Here is a 12,301-nt window from a genome sequence, read left to right as displayed (position 1 = left end):
ATCCACAGAGGTGGATCCACAGCCTTGGGGATCTTCAGGGAAAATGTCCTGAGCAGCCTGCTCTGTTCTCATAGCTGTTCCTGCTCTCAGGAGGAAGTTAAATTAGAAGTCTTCCAACTTCTTCTGACCTGTTTTCCAGTGGTCCCATATATTTGACATGTGTGGTGATAGGTGGTTGCTTGATTGAAGCAAGGAGGACTCTGAAGAGGTGACAAGTATTCTTACTGCATGATCAGTGTCAGTAAGAGGTTTCTGCCATGTACAGCAATGTATTTCCATAGTTTTTGGACTGTGGACAATTTTTATAGTAGTTTCAGAGGTCCTTGTGTGACCTGACACTCCCATAGAATTCAAAATTCTTCATATGAACTTGCCTTGAAGAACTGATGAAGGAGTCACCCGAGAGCAGCTCACACTGGTGAGCTGTTTCTCCTTGAAGTTGCTCGACAGAAATTTGGTGTGTGAGATGTAGCACCACTAAAACACAATTCACATCATCCATTCTAAAAGAGAAGCCGAAAGATCTTTGCCAGGTCCACTGGACAAATTCAAATCCTGAGTATCTTTCTTGCATCTGCTGAAAACTTCCATGTTGTTTTGCTTCCTCATGTGAAAGCAGCTGCAGCTCGGTGATGGTGGTACTGTTCAGTTTTAATCTACTGAAGTCTTAAGTGAAAATCTTTCTGCTGTATCAAGTGGATTTGATCAGACCTGAGCAACAGTATGAGATTCCTTCTGAAAGAAAATAGTTTAGGGATTAAACTGTGGCTGAACATTGGTTTTGTAGCCCATGGGGTGAGAAAGAGAGGGAAGGGCTGGTAACAGTGGGATCTGAGTTAAAGCACATATTCAGCTTTTACAGGAAACAGCACAGCAAATCCCAGTGATTCTCTGATTTGTGAGTACAGTGTGCAGCATTCAGCTGTTCTGCCACTCAATGGAAGCCTCTCGCCTTTTCTTTCATGTCCCATTGATTCATCTCTGTAAACCCACATGCTGGGAGATTATTTTTTGGGGTCTGTTTGAGGGGCCAAGTTTCATCAAACTGACAACTGCAAATTCTGCGTGCAGGTTTTCACAACAGTGAAGAGAGACAGAATTTCTCTGAATGTGCTTTGTTTTAGATGCTGGTCATCTTGTGACTGGTGCTTTTTAATGGAAAGGGGTTTGAATGGTCACATACGAATTATTTGAAAGCCATCGTTTGCTTGTCAGCTGTTGATTCAAAATGTTGTGATTTGATGTGTAGATAAGTTTTCTATAGCAGGATAGGAAAGTGCCACTTTTCCAAATGAAATAAATCATGAATTCATTGCCTTCAGGTCAGTGGATTTCTGTGGATTTTTCACTGGGTGGAATACAGCCTTTAAGAAACAACCTCACCTAACATTCTTCTCTTATACTTTTCCATTCAGAAATCAGTTCCCCATCACAACAATTGCAGATCTGGCAATTTCCACATGGAAGCTTTTGCTTGATACAGTTCAGGGCTTGCCTATCCACAGAGCTGTTTTCCCCACAGCTGGCATGTCACTGACAGCACAAAATGAGACTTTGCTTTTGATACACATTCACAGTATTTAATACAGTTAGTATTTTAAATGTCTTTAGGGTCTCAGGACTATTGATCCAAAAATGTTTCATCTGTATAGGCTTATTAAAATCAATAACGGTCTTCACACACTTAAACTAAATTATTTGTGAAGTTCTTCTCAAAACGGGGGAAACTCTTGTCTCCAAGTCACTGGATGAAGGCTGTTGGAGATGCCATTGTTATAACATTACTCCTTATTTAAAAAAATGCTACTGATGTTTGCTCTGAGAGCCTTTACTTTTTACAGACAAAACTAATCCAGCAAAAGCATGACTGTTGTAATGTAATATACTGCCTTTGTGGTTTAGGACATCTTTAAAAGGCCTTTCAGTGTAGATTCAATAGAGTTTTTCCTGTTTTACAGATACTGTGAGCAAGGACACTGAACCCAAAGATCCATTTCCCATTCCAAGAAAGATTATGGCTGAACCAGACTACATAGATGATGACAATCCTGAATTAATTAGACCTCAGAAATTAATTAATCCTGTGAAGTCATCCCGGAATCATCAAGATCTCCATAGAGAGCTGCTTATGAATCAGAAAAGGTAAGAGTCTAAAAATCACTTGTGCCACCCTCCCACCCCAAACACACAGCTTGAGTTTTAGTTTCATCAAAAGAACATTGTCCCCAAAACCCAGCAGGCACTGTTTGTTAATTCAGATCTTGTAAATTGAAAGACCCTGATTCTTAACCGTGGCATTTATTTCTGTTTGAATTTCAATGCAAAAGCTTGCCTTAGAAGGCTTCTCATTTCATCTTTGTAAATACTCAGAGGGTCAGTTTTGAGAGAAAGCAGTTCAGTTCTCCGCTATTGCATTTCATAGGAGCTACTCGGGCGCTGCAATTTGTCTTGTACTCTTAGTGTTATCAAGTATTTGACAAAATTTTGCTGATAACAGCAGGATGGTAAAATCTGTGGGCTTTCACCATTCCCAGTGCACTGAGTTTATGAGGCCACTTTTAAATGAGAAAAATCATGTAGTTTATTTCACATGAAACTGTTCTCTGCTTATTTGATCTCACAATCCAGTGTGATAGTCTGGTGCCTGCTCTGCTGCTGCACAAGTGTTTCTTTCTATGTTTTGCAAATGCTGCCTGCTCCTCTCTGGGATGGGATGCACAGCTGTTGCTCTCTATATTGCTTTTAGAGATGTAAACAGCCATGTCTTCATTTCATCAACTTCAGAGACACAGGCACCTGGCCCAGAAATAGCTGAAGTTCTGTTACTAAATCTCTTCAGCAACAGAGAAGTCATTTAGAAAACACATTAAGAAAATAGCCACCAGACCACCTGGTGGAGGAAAAGGCACTAAGCCTGTTGATGCTCCTTTTTTTAAACCAACAGAAACCAACTATGATATCAGTTGGTGATTTGGTGCTTTGAAGAAACCGAAAATGGACTTTTCAAAGGCAGGGTGTGGGGATCCATAAAATAGAAGTGGAAAAACAGTATTTCAGAGTGGATTTGAGCAGAAAGCTGGTGGTATCAGCCATTCTGACTTTTTGAGACCCAGGACCTTGATAAAGAAGAGTAAAAAGCTACAAATTTGGCTACTCCAGCAGGCCTAGATTTGCCTGTTTGGCAGGAAGAGTTACATTATGGCAGTTTTTCTCTCTCTCTTTTCTTTTCTTAATCCTTTGACATTGTAGTATTTCGAGGCAAGAGGGAGTCTTTTTATGTGTAATAGCAAAATCCTCACAAATGCTGGGCTTAGAGACATAATTCTAAATGAATTGCATCCACAATATAGCATTTCTTTAGTGATGAAGAAGGAGAGATATTTTACAGAATTCCAACTGAATTGGAAGAAACTGGCCTAAATAGGTGTTTGTCCTATTTTTCGTTAATGGGATTAAACATCAAAGTCAGTTCCTGGCACCGAGAAGTTTATAGTCATTGAAAGAAAAATAGTTGAAGTTTCCTGATGATCTTAATCTAGAGGATGTGGAGGCTGCAATAAATTAAGACTATTTTTTTTTCCTTTTAAGTTTATGAAAGCATAAAGCACTTTTAAATAGTATGGGGTTCTTTTCTTTTTGGAAGCTATCCTATTACACAGAAAAGTTGCGCAGACCTCAATACCCTCTCTTCTCTTATTGTAGTTTTGATTAGCTGCAGTTGTTAATTCTAGATTCTTATTTGTTGGTGCAGAAATAGATACTTTGAGTATTTTCACCAGCAGAAAAAATGGTATCTTTTAGAGGAGGGTTAGTCTTCTGTGCTTTGTGTCACTGTACTAGCTCTGATAGGAGGCTTTTCAGTAATGTAGATACTGGGCTCTGTTCTGCTTTGTTACATCAGACTGTCAAATATGTGGAGGACTTTCTGTGCTCTTATAGAAGTCTGCTGAACATTCTGCTTATTTTGTTGTAAAGACTCAGTGTAGACATCAGCAGCTTCACTTTGTGGACCCATCGGTTCTGAACAGCCAGAAATGGATGTTGGAAGATACAAGTACAGGTCCAGTCATTCTGCGTGCCCACTGTGAGCAGTGTCTGTCAGGTCTAGAACTGGTGTAGTTATTTACTTGCAGAAAGATTTGTTCTGGGAAGAAGGAAAAAAAAAAAGTATTCAGGTGGTGCTACTTCAAGGCACTGGTCATTAAATTGTTAACACTTATTAGGAATCAACCTCAGCTCTGCAGAATATTGGTGCTGTCCCTTCCAGAGGTTTTAACCCTATCAGCTCTCACTTGTGTTGTAACACTTTGCTTCCTCTATATCAAAGCCTTAGGATTTGTATTTTAACCAGAACAGTCACCAGGAGGTCATACAAGACCCCAGTTAATCCAGTATCCACCAGTTTGTTGCTTGTCCTTTTTACATGAGAGTGGAAACAGGATTGACTTTATAGTTCTGTTACCGATCTGCCATCCCCACCTGATTGGACTGAGGGGTTGTAGTTACTTGTAGCTTCTGCAGGTTCCCTTTGTTACAGCACATCTGAACCAGTCTGTGCCTCTGCTTTGTTGTGGTGGAACCTCAGTGAGAAAAGCAGCAGCAGTAATGTTACTTAGCAGCTGCTCTCTGCTTTGTGGCTGTTCTGACTGCTGATTGCCAGTGTGGAAGCTTCCACTGACTCTGCTCTTACCAATCCAGTAGTAGTAGTAATAGTAGTAGTAAAAAATTTTCAGCTTTTCCTGCCTGACTTCAGTTTTACGTGCTAAAATGTAATTAAAATAGCATGAAACATAAAATATGAACAGAGTCTTGTAGCTTCTGTTGCACTCAGGCCATGAGATCTATTATGAGAAACAGGGAACAACATTTGGTGTTGCTAAATATTTGATTTTGCTGTCAGGGTATGTACAGGGATAGAGTGTTGCATAATATATGGAATCATTCCTAGATACCACCATAAAATGGCATTTTAATGTTTTATTGGACATGCTGTCAGATATGCATATTAATGAATAATTAGGCAACCACAGATGTATAGCAAGTAGGAAGGGTAAAAATATGTTTTCTGAAAGCTTATTCAGATTACTGAGTTTCTTAAAGGGGAAATAAAAAATGGTTGCTGCTAAACTTAACGCTGGATGCTTTCATGTAATCGTCTTCACAGGAAAGACAACAATAACAAAGACAATTTCAGATCTCTCTGCTCTGCCTTAAGTGACGGTAATACCTGAATAACAGGGAGAGCTTTGAATCTTAAATTTTGAAACCATCATGGCGTTACAGAGATAAAAGAAATCACTGAAGTCCCAGAAATAAGTAGGAGTGAGTATTCATGTGTGTGCCTGTATAAATAACGTCATGCATCTTCCCAAGGAATGAGCTTTCTCATTCCGGAGTAGCTGGCTTAGAAAGCAATTTGTGCTGAACAGGCTCAAAACATTCAGTTCATGTAGCACCCTAAAGGCTTGTCAGAGGGAGAATCCTCCAGGCTTTGTCTGGTCTCCAAGGTGATGGCAACTTTTTTATTCTGGATTTTTGTTGTCTTAGGCTCTTTGTGATGTCTATTGTAGCCTGGGAGCTCTCAGTGGAAATAGCTTCACAGCCAGGCATGGGTAAAGCTGTCACATTTTCAAGGAAAGCAGAGAATCCATGATTTCCAGGAGCAGTGTGACAGACCACTTTTTAGTTTTGTCCATGCAGACTTTTGTGGGTAGAATAGCCTGCACAGGACTGTCTGAACGCAGTCCTTCCGAGTTATCAGGCACTAAGCAAATTCTTCTTGTCCAAAATTTGTTTCTAGCTCTGATAGTGTCTTGATCTGTGATTTTTTTTCAGTCTTTTGGAATCAAGAGAATACAGTGAAGACTAAAGATGAAAGTTAATGAAGTATACAGGAGAAATACTAGCATGCATGTTAAAGGGAAATATCTTTAGTGATTATGTGGCTTAAATTCTAGCTTAGGGTACTGGTTAGAAATCAGGCAAATGTATGCATGTTTTTTCCTTTTAATTACTTATTTACATCCCAATGTATCTAAATAGGCAGCTACTTGATTTTAGTAAAGCTGCCAGCAATTCTGTAGGAATTCCTGGTAACTGAAACTGATCTCCTTTTTCCTCACCCCATGTAATTTGAAGGGGTCTTGCACCTCAGAACAAACCAGAGCTGCAGAAGGTGATGGAGAAAAGGAAACGAGATCAAGTTATTAAACAACAAAAAGAAGAGGAAGCACAAAAGAAGAAGTCAGACCTGGAAATAGAGCTACTGAAACGGCAGCAAAAACTGGAGCAGGTAAGATGGGGAATAACAGACATTTGCACATCTACATCTGAGCTACTCACCTGAGGCTCACTTTGTAGACAGAAAAGAAGCAGCAGCCAATTTTTGGCATGTTTCCCCTAGTTAAATTCAGATATCTCTTGGGATAAGCGAAATCACACTCTTTAATTACCTGTTGTCACTTACTGTATAGGAACTGCATACAGGGTCTGCCTTTGGTCAAATGAATCCTGCACCAGCCAGCAGGCATGTGTGTGGAGCACTGATGATATTTAACCATTGAAACTGTAGTGATTTACTCAATTTTTGTAGTCTAACTTTGTTCCACTAAGAATGGCTGTTAGGCTGTAGAACATCAAAATTACGTTTAATGAATTAAAATCAATTGATTCTCCAGGGTTATGTAAGATACTAGGTAACTTTTAAAAGCTCTTTTGTAGTCTTAAAAGATGTGAGCCCATTGGTGTTTTCAAGTGCAAGAAAAAGTCCTCAGACCCTGTGCATGGAGATGATGTGGAGCTGGAGTTCCTCGTGGTGAAGCTTTTTGCCAGGCACAGGGCCGGCCAAATGTCTCTGTGCCTCTAGAAGCACTCTGTGTGCCTGGAAGGAATATCTCTGCAGTGAAATAGCTCGTCATAGAAGTCACTGTGCATCAAGCAATGCATTTATTTTAAAATAAATTAATGCTATAAATAAATGCTTTAAAAAGTACCTCCTGTGATTCTGAAAAGAAATCAGTTAAGCCAAATAATTACTGTTAAAATTACATGTAATCCAATCATTATAGGTTTTAGGGTTTTATTATAGGTTGGTGGTTTTTTGTTTTAATTAGGTTTAGAAGTATTTTTGGAGGAAGCTATTGTATTTTTAAGTGTATCATCCTGTCATTTTTCTTATCTCTCTTAAAGGGCCCAGCTTTGAATGATTCAGCTTGTGGGAAGATTTGATTTGAAACTGAGCCATACCACATAGATTATGCAGACTAGAAAATTCTGTTAGAAGAGGAAAAGCCTGCCCATTGCAAACAGTGCTGTGACTTTGTAAACATCATAGGAATGGCACTAATTGACAACATGACTCATGGAGGGACCTTGTTGTAATTTATAGAAAGGCACATCCCTTGTCAGTGAACCAGAGACAAAGGAGAGATTATTTAGGTGAGCTGTACGTGTTCCCCATTAATCAGGGAGACCTTGGTCTGTTTAAGAAGAAAAAAAAACCAAAACCTGCTTTCAGGCACTTTTTTAAGTTTACTAAAGGGTTTTTTCTCCCTTTTTGCCAACTCATCTGCCTTCCCTAAGGATCACTAAGCAATCCATATTCTGTGCCGTGTGTGAGCCTGTGTTGGAAAGGCACTGCATAGCCTTGCCACACAGAGCATTTCCGATCCTCACGTGGAAGTTTCAAGTGTCTGCATGGGTAGGAGCTCCAACTTGGTTAAAAAAATCAGTGAATGGGTTCTCAAAAATGAATGGCTGAGGGCCAACAAAGATTTTTAGGGGTTTTATTGCTTTTTGTGGTAGATAAACCAGATACTCTTAAAGAGGCTCAAGTTAGATACAGAACTTCATACCTAAACATTCAGAAATCAGTTCTGCAGGTTGCTGAGTAGTAGCTGTTCACATGTTCTCCCACGAGGCACATTCTTCCTTGTTCTGTTGTAAAGCCTGAGAAGTGAATTACTGTTGTTTCTTTAATGAAGATGTCCAAGAATTCCTTAAAAAATGCTTCATCTTGTTCTTGTACTGAGCTTGCAGAGTTTTTGTCTGTCTGGCGAAGGTGGACATCTGGAACAAGCTAGAGCCAAGGATTTGAAAAGATTTATTGTTTATGAGAACAGATACTCCCAAAGAAAGGCAATTTTATCTTTTCCATGAGACAAAGAAAGGAAGCAATTTAAAGAGTTTGACATGTCCAGTTATTGAAACCTTTACTTTTTTGTCTTGTATTTCAGTGATGTGTTTTCTATGCTTCTTTTTTTTTTAACATGTGATCTCCCTTTTAAGCTGGAGCTGGAGAAGCAGAAGATACAGGAAGAGCAGGAAAATGCACCTGAATTTGTCAAAGTCAAGGGCAACTTGAGGAGGACGGTCCAGGAAGCAACAGAAGCACCAGACTCCTAGAGCCAGAGCCTACTTAGACTTCCAGCTTTCCTGCAGAGAGAGGCTTTTGCAAGTTGTCTCACATTTGCCCCTCAAGAGGGAAAATAACAGCATCCAGCTGACACTTACTGAAGATGAGATCTTTAATTCCTGGGTTGTGTGGATTAAAAAGACAGTATCGTAAACAGATCGACTTGCCAAATACAGTCCTGAGATCAATGGATAAGGAGTGTCTTTGTCAGTTCAGTGTCATGGACCAGGCTGACATGCTTTCTCAGAGATTTTAACCAGGGATACTAGAGAAACTCCTTCAGTGTTGCACTGCTTTAACTCTTGTGATCCTCATTTAGTGGAGATACACAGATTATATTTTGCTTTAAAACAGAATAAAAATCCTCCTGTGATATCAAGCTTTGCTGTGCAGGTAGATTTCCTCCATCTAGACCTACAGCTTGTGTATATCCCACAATAATTTGTGTTTCCTTGGAATTTTTATTAAATCTAGGAGGATATGAGTTGTGCTGATTACTGCTGCCTATCTCCACTAGGATAGGTAGGTGTGGGCAAGATGAAAATGCTTAAAATTCACCAGCAGTGAAAAGTTAAGCAGCCTTAAAGCCCATTTCTTGCTGTTTGGCATGTAGAATTTGGGCTATGAAAGAGCAAAAATATGATGATCCTTTCACAGGAAGACTCCAGAGGCTGATTTATCTGTTGGTAAACTTACACTGTTGTATACAGGCCTGTGAAGTGCTACCTGTGAATTTACCTCTCAAAGCAAAATGATCTGTCTTCTACTTTTCATGTTTTGAAATCCTACTTACTTTGGTGTTGTGGCCTTTCTCCTCCAAGGACATGCTGAACAGAGTACAGTGGTAACACATCAGTTGGTAGTGTTTGAACTCATTTGCTGGAACTGATCTCTCATCAGTTCCCACGCTCTGCTTGCAGACACTTGTTGCAGTTTCTGCAGTAGAGAAGTGTCTGAACCAGACCAAACCAATTACTGGAATCTACTGAAATGGAATTTTTTTTCCCCAAAGTGAGGCATAACATGAAATTCATTTTATCCCATCCTTCATTCAGCCTCAGGAAAGAAGGGAAGTGTGTTACCACTGAGACTTTGGGTCCAATTCTGTCATCTTCTGCCTTTCTACAAGTTGCCCTTGTGACTTGCCATTACTTAAAATATTGCTCAGCTTGCACAGGGATGACAGAATCTGATCCTTCATGCTTATGACTACTAGTTATCCAGGAAAGCCTGGGATAAGGAGTGGGGAACAGATTGCTCATGTAGGATTATGGAATTGGATTCTTACCTGGTGTGACTGGGTGCAGGTATATCTTCACAATCTGGGGAGAAATCCTCATCTTCCTTGGTGGAGGTTGTTCTGGCTGTAACTGAAACTGTGTTCATACATACCTGCTGAGGATCTAATCCCTAGCCTTTGCCTTAGGATGCTAAACACAATAATTTCTACTTTGTAATTACATTGGACATAACTGTTTGAAAACACTTTTTTTATTAATATCAGCAGTGGCATGTTTGTATTGTAAAGGTGTGGTGGAGGGTTGTTGGTTTGGTTTTTATAGTTCCTTTTGCCTTCCTGTAAGTATTGGACATTCTAAACACAATTTCAGATTAGCAGTTGGGACAAAACACTCGCAATTAGAAATGTTTCCTAGATACAGACTTTAATTTGTTAAGATACAGGCATTTTTTGTGAGGACATAATCAGATTGAGGGTAAATTGAATTGTGATAAGCATATTGCCATTGATTTAGACTTGCAGTGTGACTCACATCCAGAAGATTAAATGTGAAGATGGTCTAACAGACTGTTCGGATGATGGACATACAAAAGACAAAGGCCAAATGTAAGACTCTTCCATGTATTATCTCAACAAAGGAACACCCTGAATGCTGCAGGTTCTTCCCTCTCTCCTTCCCTTCTCCGGGCAGGAGAGGATCTTCTCTGACAACACATTCCAACACTTGCACTGATTTTGTTTCATGTTGTTGAGACAGCTCTGTCTGAGCCTTCCACACCCTGCTCATGCTTCATCTTAGCTGTTCCCAGCCTACCAAACATCCTGCCTCTTGGTTTCAGCTCCACATTAACCTTCTGCTCAGTCTGGAAAAGTCTAGGAGTGATTGAGGAAATTTTCCTCTGGCTTGAGCAGACCATTTCATGTTAGCCATTTCCCCGTGGTGATCATGGCAATCCTACCGCATGTACACAGTGAAATGAAATCAGTGGAACTGGGAGTGGTGGGGGACAAAGACCTCCGTTTTGGCTTCAGTGGGTGTGTTGGATTGAGCCCTCAAGGCTAAAGGCAGTCTGCTTTCTCCCCAGGTTAGCTTGTGATTGAGGGTAGAATTTCTCAAACACAGGAGGCCAGAAAACTCCCTTGTACATACAGCATGAGTTTTTTGTTTTTCATTGGAATTAACTCTCTGTGTGAACAGAACATCAACGTGTGTGTTAGAACATCTTTGAATCCTGCTAATCCTTTAGTCTAGGAACCCCAGCCACCTTCATATCAATTTTGACAGGCAAAAGCTTGTATTTGAAGTCAGGATTGGGCAACCCTTTAATGGGTGGCCAGTTAGTCACACCACAAGTGTCCTGTGCAGCTACTTAAGTAAGAAACTGCTTGGCAGTGAGCGTAAGCAATTCCTGCTCCGCTCTTCAGCTATATGGGTTTTGAAGCAATCCAGCGAATACTTCAGTGATCTGAAAATTGCTCACTTACCACTTTGTACTTTTTTAAAAACTCTTGCTTTTGATAGTATAGTAGTAAATTTTTTAGCATTTTTGTGGCTTTAACATTCTGTTAATATCTGCACTTGTTTGAGTGTACATATATAAATATATATAAATATAAAAAGGGAGCCTTAATGGATTTGTTTTCATAATTTAATATTTTTTGTATTTGCTCTTGTATAATTGTTTTTAACTAAAGGTATTACAAGAATGAGGGTGGAATACTTAGAACCAAAGTTATGCTTAATAAAATCTACTACATGCTTGGTGTATGTGGTGGTGTCTGTCATATCCTGCCAAAAACAAAACCTTGGGGGTTGCACTGAGATATCCAGATTGTTTAAAATTCTGCAGTGTGGGGGCAAGTATCAAGATCATTATGACTTGGTTCCTTAAAACCCTGCATCCCTGTTTGTATGTGCAGAAGTTGACAGAAAGTTTGCTGTGTCTCTTAGCCAGTATTATCCTTCAAATATGTTCGGTGCAGAAAGTTTTTAACAGGACTGTGCAGCTGTTCACATAATCCAAGGTGAGGAAGAGCATGAGGGAAAACTTCTGATGGGAGTCAAGTAATTGTGGAAATCATTCCCTATCAATCCTTGGAATTAATCAGAGTTGCAATAGTTCCATTTCAAATTGGAGTGAGAAGAGAGCAGCGAGCCTGGTCCTGGGTTCAAGTCCTACAATGCTCCTTTTAATTTAGCCAGTGCTCCAGCGTGTGGTTTTAGTAGGAAAGATGTGGGTATGAGAAAGAAGTTGCAGGCACAAATAATTTTCTGGGTTAGGGTCAGACAGCTCAGTGCCAAAGAGCAAAATCCAGCGATAGGGAAGGTAGCAGGGGATGGACGGGGCTGGAAGAGGTGTGTGCCATCAGTTCTCCACAAAGATCCTCAGCTTGCACTGGTGAGCCCTGGTCAGCTGGACAGGTGACAGTGGAGGGGGAGCTGGAGAGGAGCATGAGGCAAAATGAAGTGGGGGAGGAGGAGAGCAGTGAATTCAGAACAGATGTCAGGAAATGCTTTTTTCCATCAGAAACTGCTCAGCATGTGGAATGGGTCCTGGCAGTGCTGCTGATGCAATGACTCTGGACCCGCTCCAGGAGCTCTCAGATGCGGGGGAGGTAAAAAAGAACAGAGAGTTAATAAGGGGTGA

General features: G+C 40.2%; 1 protein-coding gene across 4 annotated transcripts in view; it reads left to right on the top strand.

The window, feature by feature from the left end:
• FAM107B (family with sequence similarity 107 member B) overlaps positions 1-11,421 on the top strand; it is a 59,102-nt gene extending 47,681 nt beyond the window's left edge. For all 4 annotated transcript variants that reach the window (XM_066182751.1, XM_066182748.1, XM_066182749.1 and 1 more), the window contains 3 exons: positions 1,959-2,142; positions 6,139-6,292; positions 8,287-11,421. In XM_066182751.1, the coding sequence (XP_066038848.1) occupies positions 2,015-2,142; positions 6,139-6,292; positions 8,287-8,403 (399 nt within the window). In that variant the 5' untranslated portion in view covers positions 1,959-2,014 and the 3' untranslated portion in view covers positions 8,404-11,421. The remainder of the gene's footprint in view (positions 1-1,958; positions 2,143-6,138; positions 6,293-8,286) is intronic.
• The last annotated feature ends 880 nt before the right edge of the window (positions 11,422-12,301 follow it).

The sequence above is a fragment of the Chamaea fasciata genome, unplaced genomic scaffold (assembly GCF_029207755.1).
Source record: "Chamaea fasciata isolate MVZ Bird 193981 ecotype frontalis unplaced genomic scaffold, bChaFas1.0.hap1 SCAF_5, whole genome shotgun sequence".
In the NCBI taxonomy this organism is placed as follows: Eukaryota; Metazoa; Chordata; class Aves; order Passeriformes; family Sylviidae; genus Chamaea; species Chamaea fasciata.
Note: the sequence above shows the minus strand (reverse complement) of the source record. Positions and strands in the feature narration are given on the sequence as shown.